At 59.9% G+C, this 26,272-nt stretch overlaps 1 protein-coding gene across 7 annotated transcripts; it reads left to right on the forward strand.

Moving 5' to 3' along the window:
* The first annotated feature begins 5,278 nt into the window (after positions 1–5,278).
* GLI1 (GLI family zinc finger 1) lies at positions 5,279–24,736 on the forward strand. Of its 7 annotated transcripts, none has more exons than XM_048054771.2 (13): positions 5,279–5,671; positions 8,803–8,907; positions 16,800–16,966; positions 17,146–17,241; positions 17,725–17,920; positions 18,180–18,342; positions 18,439–18,540; positions 18,667–18,807; positions 19,435–19,584; positions 20,071–20,235; positions 20,771–21,019; positions 21,200–21,479; positions 21,743–24,736. In XM_048054771.2, the coding sequence occupies exons 3-13, from the start codon at positions 16,870–16,872 to the stop codon at positions 24,013–24,015; spliced, it is 3,912 nt and encodes a 1,303-aa protein (XP_047910728.2). In that variant the 5' UTR covers positions 5,279–5,671; positions 8,803–8,907; positions 16,800–16,869; the 3' UTR covers positions 24,016–24,736. The 7 variants fall into 7 exon arrangements, with proteins under 7 accessions (XP_047910728.2, XP_066841760.1, XP_047910731.2 ...); XM_066985659.1 differs by lacking the exon at positions 8,803–8,907 and adding an exon at positions 15,995–16,096; XM_048054774.2 differs by lacking the exon at positions 8,803–8,907 and having other exon boundaries at positions 21,203–21,479.
* Positions 24,737–26,272: the final 1,536 nt, after the last annotated feature.

Consider the following 26,272-nt stretch of genomic DNA (forward strand, 5'->3'; position numbering starts at 1 on the left):
AATGTCCAGGCTCTGACTGCTTCCTCCTGGCACCACCAGGGTGAGGGAAATGGCCCTACTTGACCAGAAGGTCCGACCCCTGGCCCTGGGCTTGCTCAGCTCAGCTCTGGCTCTGGCTGGGAGGATGTTGGGTGCTGGGGGTGTTGGAGCAGTGCACGGGCTGTAAACTGCTGCAACCGGGGGCAGCACTGCTGTGTTGGGAGCCAGGGGGGCCTTCGCTGCTTCTGGGGCTCCCTGGGTGCCGTGGGGTGTTGGACAGAGACTGTGAGCGGGGCCGTGCAGGGGGCTCTTCCCCCATGAGTGCCTGTGGCAGGGGGACCCAGGAGCAGGGCAGGGGCTGGGAACCATATAGCACCTCACTGTGGGGACTAAAGGGGGGTGGCCTGTAGCATGAGCATCACAGGAACAATTTCCCAGCAGAGGAGGTAGAGCTGGGGGGCCATACCCCCCCAAAGGTGCTGTTTTCCACACAGATCAAACCCGAGAGGAGCTCAACATAGCACAGCTCTGGGAGCTCTGGCCCTGGGAGGATGACCTCAGATGGCAAGCCACAGCCTCCCCCCAAAATCCTGTGACCCCACTGCAAATACCAGAAGCCCCCACCCTAATCACCTCTCACTGACCCCCCCCAGTTGCACCCAGCCCTGTCCCCTCTCACAGGCACCCTAAACCCTAGCCAGTGACCCTGTTCCCAACCCATAGCAGCCGGTCACGGGGGCTGGTGATGCACAAGCCGGTGGCTGATGGGGGTTCTCCTGTGCCATTCGGGATGGGGGGGGCTCCTGGGATGGAAGGCAGCGCCCCCGCTCATCCCCCCAGGATCTCACATGGCTACCCTGGGTCCTTGTTGCGCAAGCACCTGCTCAAAGCTCAGTTTGGGGCTGTTTTATCTGGGGACAAACCCACTTGATCTCCCAGGCTGGCCCTGTGCTGTGCCCTGCAAGCGGACAAAGGGCAGCTTTCATCAGCCAGCTGCAGGGGGCAGCCCCCCGGGCTGTGGGGCAGCACGGCCATGGCCCACGCTCCTCAAAACGTCCCCACCCGTGGGGAAGAGCCGACAACCCCTGCAGGATGCTTCAGCCCTGCAGGCTCTCCAACAGCTCCAGTGGGCATGCGGCTCACGGAGCGATGCCCCGCGGCAGTGTCTGTGCACACGCTGCCGTGCAGATGCCAGGAGAAGCAGATGTGGGCTTCAGGGAAGCGCACGGGGACACGCGCTAAGATTTTGAGGTCTCCCTGCTCCCTCCCTGTAGCAGCGCTACGGCTCTAGCTAGCACAGCTGATGGGGGACGCCGTCCCGCAGGGATGCCAGGTATCCGGTTTTCCTTTGCCAGCAGCACAGTGCCCTCCTCGCAGCCTTGAACGCGTGCGTCCCTTGGGGGGGGGGTGCGGATGCTGACTCACTGACACACTGACACGCTGACCCGCCAGCCCCGAGGCAAGGTGCTGAGCTGGCTGCAGGGGTACCATTAAGTCTTTAATCCTGCTGATCATCTGGCCCTGCGCTGAGCAGCTTTAACTTTCCTAAGCAGGAGGCCGAGATTAACTGTGGGGCGGGGGATATGGCAGGGTTGGGGTCTGGTGGCCGAGAGCTGCCGGGGGGATCTGCGTACCCATCCCTTCCACCAAGGGGGCTCAGCGCTGGTGGCAAAACCGACCTGGGCCTGCGTGGCCACACGAGTCACCCCTGGGGAAGGGGTGGGTGGCTTCGGGCAAGTCCCGAGGAGGGAGGATGTGTAGGGCCATGGAAGTGTGGGCGGGCAGGGCTGGCCCCGCGCGGTGCCCAGGCCACGGGAGGTCTTTCCTGACAGCTTAGCCAGGGTCACTCAGCTCAGAAGCAAAGCTGCTGAGCAGCTTACGCATATTACAAAACTGGCAGGCAGGCAACGCCTCTCACCTGCACCCACCACCTTGGCCCTATCTCAGGGCTGCTGCTCCGGGACTCGATGCCCCACAGCAGTCCAAGGGCACCCGAGGACCCAGATGGTGCCGGGGGCTGGGGGGCAAGAGGGGTGTACAGGCACTGCCACCTTCCCTTCGTGCTGGGACCTCCCTGGGCAGCAATGCCACCACCGCTCGCCCCTCACTGGGCTGGGGGCAGCTGGCAGGAAAAGGGTTGGGGCCAGGCTTGGACAGTGGAGAGGGAAACTGATGCAAGGAGTGGTCTTTGACGAGGTGGCTGGGAACTGATGTGTCTCCTGAAGTCTCTCTTTCATGCTGTCGTCCCCACGTTGTTCCTCTGCTCTGGGGGTCCCAAGCAGTCAGCGCAGAGAGCATCTCCCAGAGCTGTGGCTGCGTGCTGTGCCGGAAAGCTGCTCCTGTGGCATGCTGGATACCAGTGCGTGATGACATGCGGGGGCACTGGGAGGACGGGCTAATGCCAAGGAACACAGAGTGCCCACAGTCGGGGTAATCCTGCTAAGAGGCTCTGAGGTCAGGCTGCGAGCATGGCAGAGCTCCCGTCACCTTCGAGGCTTGCACTGGACATGGGCGGCATTGTCCTGGAGAGTAGGACAGAGCTGGCTGTGGCTGGGGACGGCTGAGACCCAGCACAGGGTAGGAGTGGGCATGTGCCCACCCGACGACGTGCCTAGGTCTCGTTTCAGAAGACTGAGCACACGCGGGTGCTCTGGGCATGCCATCCTCCCTGCAGGATGCCTTGGGCCTGGAGCTCCCACGTGGGCTCTCCAGGCAGGGGCTCCACAGCTTTGCACCTTTGCAGCAGGACTAGGGGAAACGGGGCAGGGGCAGAGCTGCGGGAGGGAGCAGGGTTCCCAGGCACAAGCATGTCTGGGGGGTGGGGGGGGATCAACCTGTGTCCCCCCTGTGCCCTGCTGGCGTTGACACACGCTGTCACGTTCTGGCTGGGAGCAGGTGGGCAAAGGCCACTTTCCCTGAAATAGCCTCTTGCACCTAGGGCCAGTGTTGAATCACTGTGGCAACCCGCCGGCACGGTGCGGACTGACCTTCGGTGTAAAAACAAACAGCAAGGGAAAGCAGTGCTGCCAGGTGAGAAATTCACTTCCGTCTCATTGCCCCCACCCCTCTGCAACCCCAGCAGCCCCTGGGTCCTGTTCCTAGCTCTCGCTCAAGCACCCTTGTCCCCTCCTCAGTGCAGGCACCACCGCTGTGCAATGCTTCCCTGCCGTGCGTCCGGACCTGGCTACGTGCAGACCCCATGCGCTGGATGAGGCTGAGCTGGGCTGGGCTGTGCTGGGGAAGGGGCTGGCTGCGCAGACCCCTTTTGGGGCATGGGACCCATCTGAGGTAGGGGGCAGAATGCTTTGCAGCCCCCTGAGCTGCGACAGCCCCGACTCTCTGCTCGCCTTCTGCGCGGTGCCACAAAGGTGGCGTGTGACTTGACTTAGCCCCTGCAAGGACGTGCAGCCGTGATGGTGACTAGGGGGTGTATGCAAACAAAAATCACCGATGGGGGGCCCTCAAGGTGCTCTCTGCCCCCACCAGTGTGTGTTACCCTCACCCCTCCACCACCGGTACCCCAGGAACAGTCAGTGCAGTGGGAAAACTTCTGGGTGATGACTGGGAGGCTCAACTGCAGGCACCGGTGCTGCCAGAACTGCTGGGATGGGGCAGCCAGGCTACGGACCCTGCAACCAGGTGGCCAGGGAAGCTTCTGGGCTGGGAGAAGGCTGGGTGAGCCACAGACGTTGTGGCCAGATGAGGAGGGGAGACATCAGGGCAGCCCTGGGGGGATTGCTGGGCACCTCAGCGGCTCCCGGGATGGGGAGGCAGGCGGATTTCCAGGTGGCGAGGAGAGGCGCGTCCTCTGAAGCAGCTGAACTGCGCTCACTGCAAAGACCGGGGGGACGAAAGAGGTCGCGGAGCGTCGGCGCTGGAGGTAAGGTGATGCCAGGACGCAGCCTGCACCCAGCATCTCAGGGTCTTTGGGCAGAGACATAGGGCACTGCAACCCTCGGGAGGCCTGGGGAGAAAGGCTGGGTTTCCAGCTCTGCCCAGCTGCTCCCCCACAGTGGGACCCTGGTGGGAAGGGTAACGGGGGGGCTCCGCAGGCCAGGAGCGCCCCAGCTGCAGCCTCACGAAGCGGGCAAAGGTGGACAAGGCTCCTCGGCTGGAGGAAGAGCCCCCGCCCCGCTGCCCCATCCGCTGGGCCCCCTGCACCTCCGGGTAGGGGCCAGAGGAGCCTCCAGCCCCCCGTCCTCCCCAGGTGAGGTGCAATGCTGAGCCCTCGCTGTCTTGCTGGGAGGTGTCAGTTTGAGGTGTCGCCCTTCTGCCTGCTCCCTTCCTCGGGGGGTTGCCCTCTCCTGGCTGGGCTGGTAGGTGTTGGCACCCTGGCGCACCACCTCACCGGGGCCAGGTTGGGCGTTAGGGGTGTCGGCTGCTGGTGCCGCGTCCTACATGTGCATGTGCTCTGTGTGCAGGCGTGTGCTGTGCGTGCAACTGTGTATTCATACATGCAAAAGCATGTGTGTGTGTGCTTCTGTGCACAAGTTTGCACAGACGCATGTGCTCAGGGGTGTCCGTGCATGTGGCCCTCTGCTTGTCCCCGGTGTGCACACATTTGAGTGGCTGCACAGATGCGTGCAGGCTGCACTTGTGTAGAATCATTGAATAATTAAGGTTGGAAAAGCCCTCCAAGATCATCTGGTCCAACCATCCCCCTACCACCAATGTTCCCCACTAAACCACGTCCCTAAGCACCACCTCCAACTTTTCTGTGAACACCCCCAGGGACGGTGACTCCACCGCCTCCCTGGGCGGCCCGTCCCAATGCCTGACTGCTCTTCCTGAGAAGAAATGTCTCCTCGTTTCCAACCTAGGCCTCCCCTGGCACAACCTGAGGCACACGTGAAGGCATGTGGGTGCACATGCCCGATGTGTGTGAGCCATGTGTGTGCTCAGCCGCACATGCACACCTGCGACCACGCGTTTGCATTGGTGCATGTGTGTGTGCATGAACTTGTGTGTGCACGGACTCGTGTGCATTGCCGCACGTGCACACCGCCACATGTACACGCCTGCAACTGTGTGTTTGCATTGGTACGCGTGTGTGTGTGCACCGACTGGTGTGCGCAGACTCGTGTGCGTACAAACTTGTGTGCGTACAAACTTGTGTGTGCGCAGACGTGTGTGTGCATGGATTTGTGTGAGCACGGGCTTGTTTGTGCACAGATTCGTGTGTGCACGGACTCGTGTGCGCACGGACTCGTGTGCACGCAGGTACCGGCTTCACGGGGGGCGCGCAGGGCCGCCCTGCGGGGCCGTGCTCCTGCGGGGCGCGCCGGGGCCCCGCGCGTGTGCAAGCCCCGCGGCGGGCGCGCGTGCCCCGCGTGCGCGCGTGTGCACGATCCAGCCCGGGTTTTCGGAGCGGCTGGGACCGGCGTTGCTCCCGGCCGGGGTCTCCGTCCCGAGCGGGCTCGGCGCCGCCGCCGCCGCCCGACTTGGCGGAGCGGCTCCCCGGCGCCCCGCGACTTTTACCGGGACGCGCCGCCCCCCCGCGGGGCTCCGGCAACTCGCTCCGGCCGCCCGGGGAGGAGCGGGAGCGCGGCCGGGGAAGTGCTGGGGAAGGAGGGGGGTAGGGGCCGCCCCGTCCCGTCCCGAGCCCGGGACCCCCCTGGATGTGCCGCTGCTCGCCGGCCCCGAGCCGCAGCCGGGAGAAGGGGGAGCGTGGACCGGCGGGGGCCGCTCGGAGGTAGGAGCCGCCGGGGCCGTCGGGGGTGCTGGGGCCGCGGGCTCGGTTTGCTGGAGGTGCCGCGGGGCCGGACGGCGCCGGGTCCCCCGGGGGACCCCCGCCGGGCTCCCCGCACGGGGCACCGGGGGCGAGCCGGGGGGGGGTCGCACCGTGCTGGGGAGCGGCCGGGGCCGAGCCGGGCCGGGCGGTGCCGTGCGGCCAGCGGAGCTCCCCGGGCTCGCCGTGCTCCCCAACACGTCCAGGGGAGCTCGCACCCACTCCCGCGCCCTCGCGGCCCCACCGGGCTTCGTGCACCGGCTGGGAGGGCCCGCTTTGCCTGGCCACCCGAGCTCTGGGCGGCCCGAGCAGGGGATGCAGGGTTCCCGCGGCCCCGTCCGTGGGTGCTCTGCTGCTGCCCGGTCGAGGGCGTTGGGCTGAGAGCAGCGGCCGGGTGGAAGTTTCTGCCCCAGCCCGAGTGACGCAGCAGCTGCGGGAAGGTTCCAGGACGCGCAGGAACCACGAGCAGGGCCACCCGCATCGCTGCGGAGAGCTCCCGGCCAGCCGGAGCCTTCTTGCCCCGGGTGTGGTGGTGTACGTGGGGGGCTCCGCCAGCCGCCTTTTGGGCCTCTGCAGCCCCGGCAGGGCAAGGAAGGAGTTGGCTGGCCTGGCCCACACAGCTCGGAGAGTTCTGGGCGCCCGGGGCAAGGCTCCAAGGGGAGAAGTGTCTGGTGCTGAGCCAAGGGGGCGCAGGGGCTCCCCTGGCAGCCTGCCGGGCTGTGTGGGCAGCATCTCGCCGGGGTGAGGCCTGGGGACACCCTCAGGAGCCTCCCAGAACCCGCAGCAGAACACCCAGGCCCCGGCGCACTTGGGCTTCTGAGCCCTTGCCCCACAGACCCTGGAGCATCGCTTCTGCCCTCCCTGTGCGGCCCACAGAAGTGGCCAAGGAAGTGTCATGTGCCCAGGGAAACCCCTCTGGTTCTGCGGGGAGGGCAGAGCTGCTTTTTCACATCACTTGTGGAACACCCGGGGTCCTTGTCTGTGCACGTGCCGAACGTCCGTCAGTCCTCCCGCGCAAGGACCGCTGGTGGCTTCAGTACTCAGAGAGATGGGGCTCGGGGCAGGTGTGTTGGGTGGGCGACCTCAGCCCCAGGTCCCCCCACAGCTAAGGACGGGCCCGAGCTCTCCGGCGGGTGGCTCTCAGGCCTCACTGGTTGCCAGCCCTTTCGCCCCCGTGCTAAAGGCTCCGGGACCGCTGGGTTCAGGCGTTGTCTCTGCGTCAACCTCTGGCCGGGATCAGGAGTGCGGGGCTGGCGGAGGAGGCTGCCCAGGGCTGGGCATGGCGCAGAGGAGCGGGAGGGAACCAGCCTCCTCGTCTGCGTGAGAGGCACCTGAGCAGGACGTCGTGAGACTTGATCAGCCCAGCCTGCAGCTGAGCGTGAGCTGGCTGAACGTGTTTGGGCATAGGGCCACCTTTCTGGGGTTTAAGCAGAGCTCCCTGCAAGGCTGCCCACGTTTCTCCAAGCCCTCGGTGAGCCAGGGGTTCAGGGATGCTGAAGGCAGAGGAAATGTTTCTCCAGAGAACTGTGTTGTGGTGCCCTGGGTCAGGCCCTGCACACACAGATGAGGTCCAGATGGTCCCTAACCAGAATGGGGGGGACTCAGCGTGACAGCGACAGCCTGAGGGGGTTGCATCTCTCCTACGAGGACGGAGAGGCAGGCGGCTCGGTCTGAGTGGGGCTGGATGTCTGGGGCATTTGCAATGCCATGTTTGGAGTCTGGAAAACTAGAAGCTATTCCAGCCACAGCCAGGATCCTGTGCCCAGCTGCGGGGGCCCCGCAGGAGCAGCTGGACGCCCAGACACCAGAGTTTTCCCCCGCCCCGCTCTGTAGGATGTGTGCCCAAACCTGAGCTGATGGATGCAGCTTCCTGAGGGAGGAGAGCACTGGGTTTTGGTGCAGGGGCAGACTGGGGAGAAGGGAGGAGGGAGCAGACGGATGAAGTTTCTCCTTCGGAAACTCAGACCTGGGAAAACTTTTCACTGTGCGGCTCAGTCTGCTGTCTCCAGCCGAGGCAGGGGCTGCTTCTGTGGTGGACAGGGGATGATGGCAAAGGCACCTACTGTCCTTTCTGTGCTGTTGCGGGTGTCTGAAGCTGGTTTATTGATGTGTTTGTCCCTGCGTTGCGCTAGCTGGGTTGGCCCCATGCCCTCCCTTGAGCCTTTTCCAGTGCAAGTAGCATCGATGTCAGTCATCAGGGCAAGGGGGGCAGCTGGAGGTTCAGACCCTGGGAAGGATCCACACCAGAACTCCCTGTGCCTGGCAGGACCCACCAGCTCTGGAGCTACCGAGGATCCTAGCACCTCTGAAGAGGGTGGCACATGCCTAGCAGGACCCCGTGCACACACACCCTCGTGCGTGTGCCAGCCCAGCTCCCGCCGTGTGCTTGAGCTCCCAGCAATGCTCATGAGTGGGCTCCGGAGGCCCCCAGGGCATGTGCTTGTCACCGTCTCCCTGGTTGCTCTGCAGGGGGGGTTGTGTCTTCCCTCCCATACCAGGGTCTTTTCTGTCAAAAAGGTGAGCAGAAAATCGGGAGCCGGTTCGGAGCTGAAGGCCACCAGACCCCTGCGGCTGGTGTAGTTGGAGGGGGGGCAGTGAGCTGTGCTTGGCGGTGCTGGGGCTGGCTGAGATCTCCCTGGAGCAGGGAAGTTTCCATCTGGGGGTGTGCGTCAGCGTGGACACCTTGTGCCGTGTGTTGTCGCGTCGGTGCAGCCTGGGAGGTGGGTGTTGAGCTTGGGCTCGGAGGGGATTTGCAGTTCACTTCTGGAGCGTGCGGAGAGTGGGTGGGCGGCTGGGCGGGAGCCACGAGGGCCCTTCCCGTGCAAAAGAGGGATGCTGTCAGGGACACACTGCATCTCGGAACGCCAGCCGCAGGGCCAGCTCGTTTTCCCTGGCCGGTGCGATTCTCCCCACCACTTCAGTGTGCTGTACAGGCGTGTACAGCCTTGCACATCCACACACCCGTACATGTAAGCAGCCTCGTATGTACACACAGATATACATGCAGACGTATGTGCACCTATACGCACATTCCCACACGTGATGTGGCTTTCACTAAAGGGTATTTGTGTTGATTTCTTGCCTGCCTTCTACAGCGGGCCTGTCCTTGTCTATCTCTACTGACGTGCTGGAAGAGGGAATCCTCTAATGCCCAGTAGTTGGTCAGAATGAGAGTTCCTGCACCCAGAGCATTCCCTGGGGTATGTATGAGTCTGTGTGTCTGCACGCACACCCACGGATGCATGTATCGAGGGGCCTGTTTGTATATACCTGTACATGTGTGCACATTTATCTACCTGGTCAGTCTCTTGTATCCCTGGGGCTGGAGTCTCTTTGTCTGCATGCCTCAGTTTCTCTCGATATCTTCCGGTGTTTATCAATTCCAGTGATGTGAAAAATACCAAGGGTCCACTGGGTGGGTTCTTGGTAAGGACTGAGAAAAACCCCATCCTACAGAAATCCTTACAGGAACACAGCAACTGTACCCCCCTGTTCCCCATCCTTATGGCACATCAAAACCCTTCAGGAGCTGCAGAATAACAAGGCGAACAGCTGATAAAATAGCTGCCACAGATTGGGAACAAGCAGCAAAAACACAGAGTCAGGTTTCAGCTTTGCTGCATCCGGGTCTGAGACTCGTGTGTGTGTGTGTGTGCTTCCAGATGTAGTGCGAGCACACATCCATTTCCCACCCCTTCTCGAATTCCTGCCCCTGATCTTGGGGGGAGCAAAGCCCTGGCTGATGGCAGAGAGCAAGGCTCTGATCTGTGGGGTTGCCATGGGCAGAGCGGGGCTCTGCTCGAGGAACGGGAAGAGCAGGGGTCTGCGCCACTCACCTCCAACAGTGGCAGATACGCTGGGAGAGAAACATGCCCCAGCTTTTGGGTATGGCAGGAGGACCCCCCCCCCCCCCCCCCCCCGGCAGGGGTCTCCTGCTCCAAAGGAGTAACTTCTTAAATGCCCAAGTGCGGTGCTTACCTTACTCCACTGCTCAGCAAGCAGTTCTACAGCTTAAAGGGCACTGCTGTTGTGTATTTAATGCTTTAATGACTGCTGAAGATGTCCTGGACATCCTCCTGCCCCATTCTGAGGAATCCTGCAGAATGGAACTGTTGGGGTGGGAACAGGCTCGGTGTGAACTTCACTGGCTGCAGCAGGACGGATGGCAGCGTGTCTGAGTGCCGGCCCTGTCCTACCTTCCCTCCCTGGGGAAGGCAAGGTTTCCTGTGCTGCTGCCCCTATTCTGGGGGTGTCCCTTAGTGTAACGCATGAGCGCTGTGGGCTGTGGGGTGATTCCCTGATGCTATGGGAAGGAGTTGTGCCTGGCAGGGTCTCTTACAGCTATGACTCAGAGCTGGGCTTTTATGGGTCCCACATGTTCAATTTTGCTGTTTCCCTCCAGCACTGGGAAGGGAAGGGGGAAGTATAAAAATTCCTTATAGCAGCTGCTGCCATGTCTGCACCCTCCTTACCCTCACCCCAAAACCTTGGCCCCACCCAGACCCCAGCCCAGTGAAGGCAGGGGCCAGGGAAGTGGCTTTATGGGAGCAATTTGCAGGGCAGTACGCGCTGGGGGCCAAAGCAAACAACATACGAGCCCATGACAATTGCCTGCCTGCCCCAGGACCACCTATCAAGCGTCACCGCTCCTGCCCAGCTTGCTGTGGCTTCCTGACTTGCTCGGCTTGTGGTTGAGGGCCGGTAGCCCCTGTGTTACAGGGGAATGCGGAGCTGCGAGCTCCCACCTGCAGCCTTCCTCTGCTGCCTGCCTGTGCCCTGGGGTACACCGGAGACTGGGCAGCCAGGGCTGCACCCCAGCTGGCCTCTCCTCCCAGAGCACACGTGTGTTAGCATGTGTTAACGTGTCTGGAGGCACGTCAGAGCATGATCAGGAATGGGTGTGGATGCATGTAGGAGTGAGGGGCTGGAGTTTTTGCACCCCCCCCCCCCGGCACCCCCTCCATCCCTGAGAAATGACGTACGGGTGGTGGTGTACTGTGGCTTGCATAAGGCTGTGCTGCTGGAGGGATGGGTGGGCTGGGGAGGGACCTCTGGCCCTTTCTGAAAGTGGTGCAAAGGGCAGAGAAGAATTTTGGCATGGGATGGGGAGTGGGGATGTGTTACATTTTCTGAAGGCTAGAGAGGGAAAGAGGGAGAAATGAGCAGAGGATGTCCCATGTCTGTCCTGGCACAGATGTCTCTGCCCCTTTCCCTCCACACATGCGTAGCCTTTCCCCAGAGCTGGTTCCTTCTCTGCCTTATCTTCTCCAGGCGAAGGACCACCTTGGAATGAGCTTGGCAGCCCACACCAGCATGGGATCGCGACCCTGCATCGTCCCCTTTCAGACCCCCTGAACCTGAAGCAATGTGCTTTGTGGCAGCTGCGGTCCTGGGCAGATTAGCTGCCCCTTGCAGGGGTGTCTGGGCTCGCCCTAAAGGCCTGGCCTAACAGCGGGGTCGGATGCAGAGCAAGGCAGCTGAGCGGGAGGTCTGCACGTCGGTTTTGCTGGAGACAGAGATGAGGAAGCATGTGGGGCCAGGGGATGCAGCTCCCCCAGTGCAGACAAGCCTGGCCCTGGTTCAGTCCCAGAGCAGGGAAAAGGGGCTTCTTCCAGAAGGGAATTTCACCCCATTTGCCCCACTGTCGATGGCATTTGCCCATTTCCAGCAGCACAGTGGCACGTGGGAAGGCTGTGTGGCATGGAGGAGACGCAGTAGCTGGGGAGGAGCGCGTTAACCCTGCCAGATGCTGCCCTGGGAGGCATCTGGGACGTGTCCCCTTGGTCCTGGACTGTCGCTGGCACGAGGGAGTGTTGGCTCCCCGGCAGCCCTCTCTCTCCGAGCCTTGCTGCTGGCTTGTGTGTGCTGCAGCTCAGCCTGGCCCTCTGCCGCGTTCCCCTTCTGTGTCTGCAGAACTGCTCCGGTGGTGGCTCCATCTGAACTGCTGCCCCAGCGTAGGAGGGCAGATCTTAGGCCAGATCAATGTTTTTCATAAAACCCTCTAGGGTTAAACCAATTGGGCATGTGGCTGACCTTGAGGTCACAAGACAGCGGAGAGGAGGGCTGCAGGGTGCCGGCAAGGGCTCTGTGCCCACCCTGTCCCAGGGCTGGAGCCAACCTCGGGGGGGTGGGATGCCTAGCCCCTCTCCTGGGCCGTGCAGCGGTGATCTGGGGCATCTCCGTGCCTGAGGCCCCGCTGCTCTGCTGGAGCCCTCTGTCTGCCTCTCTCTGCTCTGGCCCTCCCTTGTTCTCTCACCCAGTGAAAGTTTGGGGTGACCGGGCCTGCAAACACGTGGCGGCTCCCCCTCAGCTACCGTTGTGGCTCCCAACACGCACGCACGCACGGACAGACATGCACAAGCATGCGTGCAAGTGTGCGTGCAAACACATACATGTATGAGTGCTTGCACACAAGCACCTCCCTCAACCGTACACAGAAACAAAAATCCCTCCCTACATGTGCAAACGCAGATGGCCAAACCTGTGCGTTCATACAGGCAGACACACTTACAGGAGCACAGATGCCCCCACGCATACACACACAGAGCCCTCCCCCAGGCCCCCCACGCTGGGGGCTGTGCTGGGCGGGTTGATGGATTGTGCCACACACAGCTCAGCGCTGCGCTGCTGGTCTATCGGCTGGGATCTCGGCTGCATGGGCTAATCCAGCCCTGACATCACATTCCTCCACAGTGGGACTCCGGGGCTGTTAACCCTGCCAGGGCTGGGCCTGGGACAGGAGGTGCTGGGGTCGGTGCTGAGGCGCAGAGGGACGCCCACCACCCTCGTGTGCCGGGTTGGGTGGGAGCACCAACCCTCCGTGGGGTGGGGACACAACCCTCCTCCTCCTCCTCTTCCTCCCCTCCTCTTGCCACCGGGTTTCCTAAGGGTGTGTGATTGCCCTGCCTGTGTCTCTCCCTCCTTCCCCCGGGTCTGTGTCTGCTCCGCCACCCATCAGTGCAGGCATCCCGACTGTCATCCTGCGGTGCAAGCTCACCACGTCTCCCCTCCCTCTCTGCCTTATTCCCCCTCCTCTGTCTCCTTCCCACCCCCATTCCCCAGTGTCCTCAGCAAACTGGAGCCAGATGACAGATATCAGACGTGTTTGCAGGAAATAAAGAGGGGGGGGTGGGTGGTGGTGGCCAGTCCGACCCCCTCCTGCGCGGCGTTTCTGCATCTGGAGCCAGCCCTGCTTCAACTGCTCCTGCTGCTGGCTGCGCTCCTTGTTTTCTTGGCAGAGAGGAGGAGGAATGTGTTTCAGTTTGAGTTTCTTGGCAGGAGGAGACCGAAGGAAGATTCCCCTCAATCCCGGCTGCGCCTGGCTCTCAAATTTATGCCCATAGGCTGCAACTTGGGTGGGCCGTGGCGGTGTGCGGCAGGCGGGGGAGGCAAACGCGGTGGTGGGGGAGCCGCAGACCGGCGCCTATTGGCTCCCTGCGCCCCCGGCCCCCTCCAGCTTCCCCAGCTTGGAGGCCGCCAGGACGCAGGGAGCCCCTGCAGACGGGCTGTGGGGAGCATCCTGCAGCTGGGACCCACGGGCCCTGAGCACTTTCTCCCTTGCGTACCTCCCCGTGCCCCGTGCTGGTGCTCAGCAGGGCGAACGTGGGGGATTGGAGAGAGCCGTGCCACTGCCATTGCGTCCGCCTGGCATCCGCCTGCCTCAAGTTGCCCCCAGTGGGGAGACCCTGGCCCTTGCCAGGCTGGGTCTGCTCTCCAAAGCCCTCCCTGCTGTCCAGGCCCAGGAAGGAGAGGGTGTCTTGGCATGGCAGGACCATGAGCCTCCTTCTGTACTTCGGGAATGGGGGTGATGGGGACCAGAACGCCACTGAGCCACTCCTAATTCTGCATGGTGGGTGCTGCAGGGGAGCAGAGAGGATGGTGCACGTGGCCTGGTAGCTATGGGGTGGGAGCAATGAGGCTCGTGCTGCGTGCCTGCATGTTCCCCACGTGTGGTGCTATGCTTTGTATGCATGTGCTCTGTGCGCCCACTTGCTCTGTGCATGCTTATGCAAACCTGTGCACACACGTATGTTGTCTGTGTGTGCCGTATGTGTGCACATGCAGCGCCGTGTGTGGTCCGTTGGACACGAGTTCTCTGGGTCTGTGTGTGCATAAGTATGTGTGTGCACTGTGTATTGCTCGGGTGCTGTGCGCATGGAGTTTGTGTGGCAGTCGCTCTGCACACGTGCGTACACATGATGTGTGTGCGTGTGTGTGCACGTGTGTGCACGCGGGTGCAGGGCTCTAGCTGGTGCTGGGCCTGGCAGGGGCTGGCGCAGCAGGGTACAGCAGGCTGGACAAGGCTGACGGTGCACAAGGTAGATGGGATATCACAGAGGCTGTGGGTGAATTAACTGCTCTCCTGGAAGCGGTAGATGCTCCACAGATAGTGCCCCATCCTGCTGGAGCTCAGGAAGGGAGGAGCACTGTAGGTTAGGTCAGGCTGGGTCCCCAGCCCAGGTGAGTGGGGAGGGGGCTGTAGGCTCATGGCCCAGGGCAGAGCCCACCATTCCATTGCTGCTGCAGCAGATGGCTGTGCCCACCTGGACAGCCATAGCCCTCCTCCCCGTTGGGCTGGAGTGACTGCATATAGTTACTGTGCTATACAGTGGCAACCTGCCTGCTCTCATACAGAGCATGGAGCTGGTGGGGTAAGACTCTGGATCTGGGGCAACCTGGGGTAGCCCGAGTGATGGCTCTTGGGAGGTGAAGGCAGGGAATATTGGCTTGGCTCAACACCAGACCCCCATCAGTTCCCAGCTCCACACAGGGGCTGGCTTGAGGAGGTCTCTTGAGCCCCCAGTGCTCTAAATTGTACCAGAAGGAGGCAAAGTGGTCCCCAGCGCTTCAGCTTGTCTCCCCAGCTGCAGGAGCCCCCAGAGATGCCAGGAGGGATCCAGGAGAGTTGTATCCCATGTGAGACCCAAGTGTTCTTCCATGCAGGCAGAAGTCCAGAGACAAAGGTGGCACAGGTCTGCACGTGTATGTGTGTGTATATACTTACATGCATACGTATTTGCAGTTATGTGTGAACACACTCGTGTGTGCAGGTATCATGTGTGTAAGCATACACATTAGGTCTGCACATGCTTGTGTATCTGCACGTATGAGAATGAATGTGTAAGTGCTCTCACGTGCTCATGGCTACGTGTATCTGTGTATATATGTGGATGTATGTGTGTGCATACCTGCACGTGAGCCCTACAGATACATGCAAATGTGTGTTTGTGCACCTGTGTATGTGTCTGTGCACATGTGACTGTCTGTGTGCATGCACAAAGTGCTGGAGGCATCTGGGAGTCAAATTTTAATGAGGGACCTGTGAGCCCTCCCTTTGTTAAATGCTGTGGCTGGGGTAGGAGCAGCATGGGGGGTGTCCCCTAGAACTACTCCCTCAGTCTTTGCTGCAAGGCCTGGGTCCAGAAGGCAGGTAAGAGGCCCTCCCTCTTTCCCCCTCTCGTTCCTTTCCTACTCATCTCTCTTTCCTTTTCCTGCCCCCAGCACCACCACCTTCCTGGGTACTCCCACCCCCTATGCCTGCCCTGCTGTCCCCCCCCCTCCATTCTTCCTGGCTGACACTCTCACAAAGCCCTGAGACAAGCTTTCAAAGGGGCAACTCATGCGGAAGAATTGCTGCCCCCCTCACCCCTCGCATGCTCCAAATGCAACCCAGCACTTTCCCAGCAGGGTGAGGGGCTCCCACTCCCCCAGACCCCTTGTTTGGGGCAATTCCCTTGGTCTCTCAAAGGGGGAGGCTGAGGATGCAGGAGGCCTTGTTCCCAGTGCCACCCACGAGTGCCTCTTCCTTCCAGAGCCTCTGTCCTTCACGCAAGCCCACGGGGGTCTTGGGGCAGGACAGTGACCGTGGGAAGGGACGGAGCTTTGGGCTGGGATCAGGGTGCAGAGGCCGAGGTCATGGGTGGAGGTCTGACTGCGGGCAGGGCCAGGCAGGGAGGCAGGTGGGAATGAGACCTGGGCACCAGGCGGGGACCCGCAAGCAGGGATGCGATCGTGGGCTGGGCTGAGCCCTGTAGGCAGGGGTGGGATGCGTGGGTGGGACAGGGCAGGGTTTTGACCTGCAGGCAGGGTGTGGACCCGCTGGCAAGGCAGGGCTGGGTGTAACCTGCAGACATGGCAGGGACCCATGAGCAGGGAAGAGCAGGATGCCAGCTCGGGTCCTTTGGCCAAGAATGGCTTTACCCGTCTGTGCCTTAGTTTCCTGTTTCGGCAGTTAGGGCTTGCAGTTTTTACATCTCTATGCAAGTTTGGCTGTGGATGTTTGTGCAGGTGTCTGGGTGCACAGACGTGTATTTCATCCCTTCTGCAACGGATGCTGTGCAGGCCTCGGGACACTTGCTCGGACAGGATGCTCTTCATACAGCACCAAGCGTGAGGCCACCTTGCTAATTCAGTAACTGGGGATCCTTGTGATGTGGTGTGACCACAGGGCACCCTGCGGCAGTGTCACTGCTTGTGCCGGGCTGTCAAGGGTGGCCTTGTACTGGCCAGTGAACTGATTCCGTCAAGACAGTCTGAGAGAATTGGTGTTGCTCAGCCTGGAGAAGAGAAGGCTCTGGGGAGGCCTTATAGCGGCCTTCCAGTACCTAAAGGGGGATACAGAAAAGCTGGGGAGGGACCCCTTTATTGTGGAATGTAGTGATAAGATGAGGTAATGGCTTTAAATTAAAAGAGCAGCACCTCCAGGCCCCAGGACATCCCTTTGCCGTGGGCTGGGTACAGAGGTCTGTGTCAGGACCTGGTGAAGTGGTGGGATAGCGGTGGGATAGCACCGAGTGCTGTGCGCCCCAGGCAGCTGGGTGCAGGGCCGTGGCAGGGAGACTTCAGCCCGTGGGCAGGGTGCAGGTGGCCGTGGGCTGTGGGGAGACAGGGGCATGGGCCCCGGGGGGCTACGGCCATGGCAGGATGTGGCTGGTGGTCCTGCTGCCACGGCTGTGCGGCTCTGCAGCATCCCCTGCCTGGCACAAGTCTGCTCTGGCTGCCACACGGAGCCCACTAGGGTGCAGGGTGCGGGGCACTTGGAGGTGCAGGGCTCGTGGTCAGGCGGCCATCTGCCCACCGTTGTCATCCTCAGGCCCCGACCGGCACCGGCCCCTCGGTGAGGACCAGATGTGCTCCTGAGCCTGGCCAGGCCCCATTGCGACATGTTCAACCCTGTCAACTCCCCGACCAACGGCTACGCTGAGCGCTGCTGCCTGCGCCCCCTCCACGGACTGGCCACGGGTGCCCCAGGGCCGCAAGGTTGGTTGCAGCTCCCTCATCCTGGCCAGTGGCTGGGCCTGGGCAGTGCCTGGCATGAGCACGAGGGGCACCTGCCTTCGGTTTCAGTCTTTGGGTTCAGGGGCACTCCAGGGATTTCCTTTTCCCCTTGTGCCCTCCACCCTAATATGTCTTCCTGTCTGTCTTCTCCTTCCCACCAGGACTTGATTTCCCCTTATGCCACCAGTCAAACCTCATGAGTGGTCACCATGGCTATGGGCTGGTGCCAGGAACCGAGCACCCAGGTGGTGGTGATGGTAAGTTTCTCATCTAGGGGGGGGGTGGGACAGGTAGAGGTTTAACGAGGAGTTTACCAGGAGTGCAGATGTGTGTGCTGAAAGGGTCAGACAGTGTTGGGGACAGTGATTATAGAGGAGGAGGCTGCTGGGGCTTCAGGTACCTTTCCTGGAAGAGTGGCACCTGTGTGAACAGGAAAATTTGTGATGGCTCACACAGGGGCAGGTGTTGGCCAAGGGGATCAGGCGCTTTTCTTTGGGTGGTATCGGTTGTAGAAGGAAGTAGGTGTGTGTCAAGGGTTTCAGGTACCCCCTAGGAACATTGATGTCCTAGGGAGGGAGGGGGGATACTTTTGTGCTTTGTCGTAATCAAGAGCCAGCAACCAGCACACTCAGGGGACTCCTCCAGTCTCCAAAGAACTGTGCTTGTGTCCTTGGGGGTGGCTTCAGCCTTCTAGGACCCATGCTAAGAGGATTGTCCCCCACTCTCTGCTGCCGTCCCAGGCTCATGGTTCTCAACAACCCGCGGTGCAGGCAAGCTGGGCAAGAAGCGGACACTGTCCATCTCACCCCTGTCAGACTCCAGTGTTGACCTGCAGACGGTAATCCGCACCTCACCCAACTCCCTCGTTGCGTTCATCAACTCCCGTTGCGCCTCCACCAGCAGCTCCTATGGCCACCTCTCCATCAGCACCATCAGGTGGGCACCAGAGTTCAACCCTGTTGGCATGCACACAGCCTCTCAGTATGGGAGCCTGAATGCTGATGCCCAGTTTGGGGAGTGCGTGGGACCAGGGCCAAGGAAGGTGGGAACAGTTAGCCCAGAGTGGGAGGGCAAGGGGGGCTGGCGGGATAGGGCAGGAGTGGCTGGGAACTCAGACGCCTCGGATCCTCGTCTCAAAAGGACTAAATTTCTCTCCTCTGCTGGTGTCATCTGCTCATCATCTTGCTTTTTGCAGTCCGTCACTGGGGTACCAGAGTCCACCAGGGCAGCCAAAGGGCCAAGGGCACCTGTTCAGCCACACCCCCCCCCTGCCACCATGTGCCTCCCACGAACACCTGTCGACCCGCCCAGGGCTCCTGCACCACGCACCAACTCGTGGGACCCTCAAACACTGCCAGGTAAGCGGTCCCCAGGGGATGCCATGCATCCTGCGTAAGGGGTAGCCAGTGGGCATCCCAGTGCTGACTGCTTTCCAATTTCCCCCATCATGGTAGCAGCTAAAGTTGGAGAGGAGCCTGAGCAGCCCTCTGACAGCCAAACACCCGGAGGAGAGATCCGAAGGTGACATCTCCAGCCCAGCCTCCACAGGCACCCAGGTACTCCCCAGGCCTTGGGAACCCCCTACGTCGCAAGGGGTCTACACTCTTCCTCCATGCCACTCCCGGTAACAGGGAACACAGAGAGTCATGTCTGGGAGTGCTCACCTGGCTCTGCACCCCCAGGACCCCTTGTTGGGAATGCTTGACGTTCGGGAAGATCTGGAGAAAGAGGATGGGAAACCTGAGTCCGAGACCGTCTATGAAACTAATTGCTACTGGGATGGCTGTGCCAAAGAATTCGACACTCAGGAGCAGCTGGTGCATGTGAGTTAGGTCCTGCCTGGGCATCCCCCGTCCCAGAACCTGTGCCAAGGCTACTGGCTGACATCCCGCTGTGTCAACCCATCGCTCCTTCTCAGACTGTCCTATGCTGGGACAACCCCCCCACCCCGCAGCCCCCACCAGCTCAAGAACTCACCACATGGGTGAGTGATGAAAGTCGCTTCTAGGGAGGGAGGGAGATGCATCCTCCTCTTCCCTGTGGGCAAGTTTTTCATGGTCCTCCCATACCCTAGGGAAAACAACCAGTCTGGCCTTCCTCACCCCTGGGTTAGCTCTTCTGAACTACTAGTGCATCCAGACTTCCTCCTTTGCTCTCTGTGTCTCCCTCCAGACAGTCCAAATCTCCTATATCACCTTGACCACCCCTCCTCACCATCTTGACCCCTATGTCTTGTCTTGGTCCTCCCAAAATAGCCCCCATCTCCAGTATCCCCTACCTCCTCCAGACAGCATCTGACCATTCTGTATTCCTGTAGTGTCCTGAGTCTCCACCAGCCACCCCAGTCCCTCTATATCACATTTCTCTTATGATACTCTCTTAAGATATCTGTATCCCCCTGACCCTTCATGCCCTCCCCAACGCCCCCAGTGATTCCCTTCTCTCCCCAGCACATCAACAACGAGCATATCCACGGGGAGAAGAAAGAGTTTGTATGCCACTGGGCAGCATGTTCCCGGGAGCAGAGGCCCTTCAAGGCTCAGTACATGCTGGTGGTACACATGCGACGTCACACAGGCGAGAAACCTCACAAATGCACGGTGAGATGGAACGGGCCTTTGCGAAGCCTGGGCTAAGCTGTGGTGCCTTGCATCAGGCAAAGCTCAGGGCAGGGTGCAGGCTGGCCCAAGCTGGTGTATGGCATTGAGGGGGATATGTGGTGGGGAAAACGAGGTGGGACGGACAGGGTGGTCAGGAGTATGGTAGCATGTGATAGAATATGTTTATGTGTGGCAGGCCAGAGCCCCTGTGATCAATGGCATGGCACGACGCACATGAGATAAAGGGGTATTTAGCAGGTGGGGTACACCACGGGTAAGCGGCCAGTGCATAGCGAGGTGGCATGACATAGGCCAGAAGGGTAAAGGGCTGTGCAGTGGCCTCAGGACATACACCTGCAGGAGTGCAGGTGTGGGAGGTGTGATAAGTGTCTGTGGCAGGTGTGCTGTGGGCATGGAGTGTGGGGGTGATGTGGTACTGGGTCTGTTGAAGGTGTGTGGCATGTTTTACTCTGCTTGCCTGCACAGTTCGAGGGCTGCAACAAAGCCTACTCACGCCTGGAAAACCTCAAGACACATCTGCGCTCACACACGGGTGAGAAACCTTACGTGTGTGAACACGAGGGTTGTAACAAGGCCTTCTCCAATGCTTCTGACCGAGCCAAACATCAAAACCGCACCCACTCCAACGAGGTACAAAGCCATCTGGGGCTCTTTGCACCCCCTGGGGCTCCCCTTGTACCACCCTATTAGTCCTGTACCTTGCATCCCTAGGTCTTTTTCTCTGTGCCCCAACTCCCTCCTTGCCTGCTCTAAAAAAGCATGCACCCCCTGTTCCCCTCCTGCCTCACTTGCACTCCCACCAGGGTCCCTTTACCCTTGCCCTACTTCTGGGGAGCACCGTCCTTGCATTCTTCCTCAGAGCTCCTTATGACCTCCTTGAAGGTTCTCCTGTAGCACCTGACATGCCCCCCTCCAAGGAGATTCAGCTTCTTTGACAAATTCCCACCCTCTCTTCCTTCAGCTCTCAGGTCTGCTGGAGGGACTGGGAGGAGTCACTGGTTTGTAGAATAGAATAGAATAGAATAGAATAGAATAGAATAGAATAGAATAGAATAGAATAGAATAGAATAGAATAGAATAGAATAGTTCAGTTGGAAGGGACCTACAGAGATGATCTAGTCCAACTGAGTTAACCTCCACCATGCCTACCTTTCTTCCCTGGCAGAAGCCCTATGTGTGCAAGATCCCGGGCTGCACCAAGCGCTACACAGACCCCAGTTCCCTGCGCAAACATGTGAAGACCGTGCACGGCCCTGATGCCCATGTCACTAAGAAGCACCGAGGCGATGTGGTGCCAGGCCGTGTACTGCCAGCTTCCAGTGGCCCCCCAGACATGAAGCAGGAGAAAGACACAAATGGCCCCAGTGAGGCCCGGAAGGATGACAGCAAGCTTTTGGTGCCTGACTTGGCCTCGGTAAGGAGCTGGGGATGTGGTGACGGAGGGAGGCCTGGACAGGACTGTTGGAGGAGTCGGTTTGCATGGTAGGGAAGACATCTCCAGATCTGGCAGGGTGGGGGTTCCCAATCTGCATTAAGTTTGTAGTGGATATATGACTCCCCTTTTTCCTTGGTTAATATTGTGGGTTCCCCCCAGAAGCCGCAGCCCAGCCCAGGTGGGCAGTCGTCATGCAGCAGTGACCACTCCCCTCTCGGCAGCACCACCAACAACGACAGTGGGGTGGAGATGACGGGCAATGCAGGCGGGAGCTACGAGGATCTGTCCACATTGGAGGATGTGGTGCCTGGTGAGACCATGGGCACCTCAGGGCTCACGGCCCTCCACAAGCTAGAGAATCTTCGCATTGACAAACTGAAGCAGATGAGGAAACCGTCAGCTACCAAGGGCCTGAATTTGCCAGTCATCTCGGGAGCCGGTGAGACTGTGGTTCCCTCCCACCTGGATGTGGGGCCAGCCTTGCGGGCACTGTGTCGAGGGAGGTCTGGTTTGCAGCCAGAGAGGTGGTGGACCCTCACATCTGGGGCTCTACCCCATCCTTTACCCTTCTTTGCTGCTACCATTTGAATCCACTTCCCATCCTAGCAGGCACTAGGCATGGAAGAGGCCATATCCTACTACTGGAGATGGCTGCCTGTTCCTCTTCTGGGTGCCCCAGTGTAACTCCTCTTCTCTTTTCAGGCCTGCCTGGGGAGGTGCCTGGGATCTCTGTGCCACCGCCAGCTGCCTCGCACCGCCGCATCACAGAGCTGTCAGCATCAGAGATGGGCATGCCGCTGAACGAGCGCCGGAGCAGTGCCACCAGTACTGTAAGCTCAGCCTACACCGTCAGCCGGCGCTCTTCTGTGGCGTCCCCATACCTGGCTGGACCATGTCTGGGTGGTGAGGCAGGGACAATGCCTGGTGGGGCATGCCTGGCAAATGGCTATGACCCCATCTCTCCGGATGAGTCGCGACGCTCCAGCGATGCCAGTCACTGTGGAGGGTTGCCAGGCATGGGCAGCCTCACACCAGCCCAGCGCTATCGTCTCAAAGCCAAATACGCCGCAGCCACGGGTGCCCCCCCGCCAACCCCACTGCCCAGCACAGAGCGGGTGGGCATGGGTGGCCACAGCGGCTTACCTGGGGACTACCTCAAGCCAACAATGCCCCCCTTCCTCGTGAATGGTTTGTTGAGAAGGCACGGTTCCAATGACTACCCTGGCTATGCAGGCAGCATTCACCCTCACCTGGTGCCTGGGAACGGTGTGCGGCGGGCCAGCGACCCTGCCCGGACAGCAGCCAACCCTCATGCTGTACCCAAGGTGCATCGTTTTAAGAGCATGGGTAACGTGAATGTGCCAGGGGCAGGCAGAGCTGTCCTGCAGCCCTTGGGTGGTTCTGATGCTAACCTTCGGCGCTATGTCTTCTCTCCACGCCCACCCAGCATCAGTGAAAATGTCTTCCTGGAGAGTGTGAGCATTGAGGGCCCTGGCCCAGGCACAGAGTCTGGCGTGCTAGAAATGGATGAGTATTCGAACTACCTGGAGGAAAGCTTCCCATGCCAGGGGACAGGTGTGGAGCTCCAGTGTGAAGGACTGTATGGCAGTGCTCACCGGACCATGGGGGGTATGCAACTGAACCCAGGTGGGCACGGGGATATGGAGGAGGAATTGCTTCAGTCTGAGTTCTCCCTCCCTCAGTGCCAGATGAACCAGCATTTTTCGAGTATGTGTGCTGGCAGTGGGACCATGTCAGCTCCTTGGGAGGAACCTCACCAAGGCAATCTGGAGATGAGTTCCGGGCAGCCAAGTGTGAGTGCCTCTGCTACTGCCATGTCTGGGGCACACTGTCACCATCAAAGTACTCAGTACCCACTACCCAGTTCTTGTGTGCAGCAACCCAAACTTGTGAGCTCGTGTCAGGACAGTGGATTTTCTGAGGGGCACCGGCTTAACCGACTGCAGATCAAATCAGAGCAGTGTTACTCATCACCTGCCCCACCACTTGGTCCCTGCCAGAACGTCAAACCTACTGGGCCCACACAGCCTCCTGTGTCATTTGGCCAAGCCATGAATGCAGTATCCAGTGGTTATCGGTCTGAGGAACGGGCACCTGTCAGCTACATGGGCATGTTGAGCCCGGGGGGTAGAAGAGCCCACACCCCCACCTTGCAGGCCAAAGAAGTGATGGTCCGTAGCTATGTGCAGGCCCAGCAGGCTCTGATGTGGGGTGAACAGTTACCCTCCAAGGGCGGGGAGGCTGGCATGGGGGTGGGCAGTGAACCTGGGCAGTACCATGCCATGCAAGCACCACTGTACCTCAGCCCCAAATACTCTGGCTACCAAGCCAAGCCAGATCACCTGCAGGGTCTGGCAGAGACCCACCACCTCCTAAACCCCCAGTGCTTCAACCCTGAGATGGTGCCACACCCACCTGGTGGCCCTAAACCACCAGGTCACCAAAACAGTCTCGACTATGTAGGCAATCTGGCTGAGCCAAATCACTCCTATGAGGGAGTGGAAGCCAGCTCCCGGCGAATGCTTCGCTTGCCCCCTGTCCGCCCCACACCTGAAGGGCCCAGCAATACCCTGCTATATTACCCAGGCCAGGGCACACACCTGCAGGTGGGCAAAGGTGGGCATAAGCTGCTGGATCAAACAGCAGCAAGCTGCGGGGGTCCTGGGCATTACGGTGGGAGTTCAGAAAGCCTCAAGGGTAGCTCATATTACTACCTAGATTCAGGGGAGCAGGTGTCCAACAGCCTGGACTCGCTGGACCTGGAGAACACGCACCTTGACTTTGCTGCCATTGTGGAAGATTCAGAGACACCTGCACTGCTGCCTGGATCGCCAAGCCCTGCTGGTGGCCTCCTGCTTCCATCACCTGGTGGTGCCAACATGGCTGTGGGTGACATGAGCTCTATGTTGAGCACTCTGGCAGGGGAGAGCCATTTCCTCAACTCCCTGTCCTAACTAGGAGGTACCAACTTTCAGGTGGGCATGTCTGCAACCGAGGGGTTGCCCTCCCGCCCAAGAGGCATGGAATCCCCCCAGTGCCTCAGGTTTATGCCTGGGGGTTAGGGTGGGGAAGTGGGGAGAAACACCCCTCCAGTCTTTCCCTTGTCCGGTCTGTGGGTGTAAGGCACAGGGGAGGGATGTTGCTGGGTCCCAGACACAGCTGCAACCCCGATCATGTCAGTCACCTCTGGAGTTGGGGAACTGTTTTTACTGAGTCCTTCTATTTCAGTTCCACCTTTCTCTGCATCTGCTGGCCCTGTGGACAAGGTGGTCCTGTGCAGTCATAATGTTGAAACCAAAGAGTTCTATGCTCCCCATCCCTGCAGGCAGCCCCCCTCCCTATGTTCCCATTCCCCCCCTATATTCCAATCTTTTTGTGACTCCCCCTCCACCCCCTCTTGCTTGGCAAGTTCCCCTCCCTCCCCTCATCCCCCCCCTTTCTCCTGTCTTGCTCAAGGATGGGAGAAGGGGCAGGCAATTCATCATAAGGATGGGGCGTGTGTGTGTATGTGGGGGGGGGGGGGTGGGCTCAGGATGCCTGGTGCTGCCTGTGCTACTCTGTACATAGTGTGCATATGTGTATGTCTTTGTCTCCCCTGTGGGTATTACCCCATTTTTTTCATTTGTTTGAAAAACAGCAGTTCCCCCTGTCCCCATTAAACCCTTTCTCAGGGGAGCGTGAGATGTGTGCCTCTTTATCCCTGCAGTCAGGCTCCAAGCTTGACCCATGTGCTAGGTGCTTTACAGCTCTCTCCGGCGCCCATTTCCCTCCGCTGGGACCACAACCAACTTGTACCAAACCCTGTAGAAGCGTTTTGGAGTGGGGTCCCAGCCATAGCGTGTGCTGCACAGGCCATCCACACAGCAGTTCTCACTGCAGGGCTGCGGGGAGGAAAGGGCAGTGCTGCTCTAAGTTGCACACCTGTTGGCATCATGCAAAAGCATCAGCAGAAGCACACCAAGACCCACACACACACGGAGGTACAAGATATGGCTTAGTGCTTCTGGGGCTATGCCTGGATCTCTGAGGGATTTCCTTCATACCATCCTCACATGTATGGGGGGGTGGGGTGGGAAGGAAGGGGGGGGGGAGGCATCTCCAGGCTCTTCCATAGGCACTGGGGGGCTACCTTGACACCCCTAGTGCTGCTGTGAGCTGTGGGACTCTTTACAGGGTCTCTGGGTCTGTCTGAATGCATAGCATCTGGGTGGCCTTTAGATGTCTCTAAGCTGCCATGTGTTTTCCAGCATTGTTTCTGAGTGTTGTGCTTTTTCTGCAAGCTGTCTGGGCTCCTGAGGGCTCTTCTTAAGGCCCCAAAGAGCACACAGAGTGTCTTCAGGGCAGCACTGGGCTTTTCAAACCTATAAATGGGGTGGTTTAGGCCATCCTAGTGTCTCTGGGGCTGTTCCAAGGTTGTTAGCACACCACTTGGGCTGTTCTCCAGGTCTCTGAGTGGATGTCTTTGAACTGCTGGAGCTGCTTGAGGTGTGCTGGGGCTTTCCTAGTCATTCCAAGTCTGCCACAGATTTTCTAGGCCTCCAGTACCGCGAAGCCATGCTCAAGAGTTTATTTCCTGGGCCTGTTCTTAGAGCGACTGGAGCTCTTTCAGAGTTTGAAGGCATCCCGTCAGAGTTATGGGGGCTGTCTGTGAGTTTCCAGGGGCTGTGGGGTCTTTACAGCTATTGTGGATCCTCAGGGGCTATGGGCTCCAGATCCGTATGAATGTGGGAGCTTCCTCTGGGGTCATCTACTGGGCACTGGTGAGGCTACACCTGCGATACCATGTCCAGACCCGGACTCCATGGTACAAGCAAGACATGGGTATACTGGAAGGAGTTCAACGAACATGGGGCCAAAGCGGCTGATGATAGGGATGGACCCTTTTTGAAAAGGGGCTTCACTAAGGGAAGTGTGGGGGGCTGTCATGCAAGTAAGTAACAAGTAATTAATTTTGAATCTATTCAGATTGGGTATTAAGGGAAGGTTCTTCACTGAGAGGGTGGCTGGTCGAGCACCAGAGCAGCCTCCCCGGGGAAGTGGCCACAGCACCAAGCCTGCTGGACTTCAAGCACGGTCTTGAACGAAGGTCTCACATACACAGTTTGATTTTTGGGTGGTCCTCGTTGGAGCCTTGAGGGCGGCAGCTCTGAGCTCGCCTCTGCCGCCTGGTGACCGAGGGGCGTTGCTGCGACGCCCGCGGAGGCCCAACGG

Source organism: Anser cygnoides, chromosome 32 (assembly GCF_040182565.1).
Source record: "Anser cygnoides isolate HZ-2024a breed goose chromosome 32, Taihu_goose_T2T_genome, whole genome shotgun sequence".
In the NCBI taxonomy this organism is placed as follows: domain Eukaryota; kingdom Metazoa; phylum Chordata; class Aves; order Anseriformes; family Anatidae; genus Anser; species Anser cygnoides.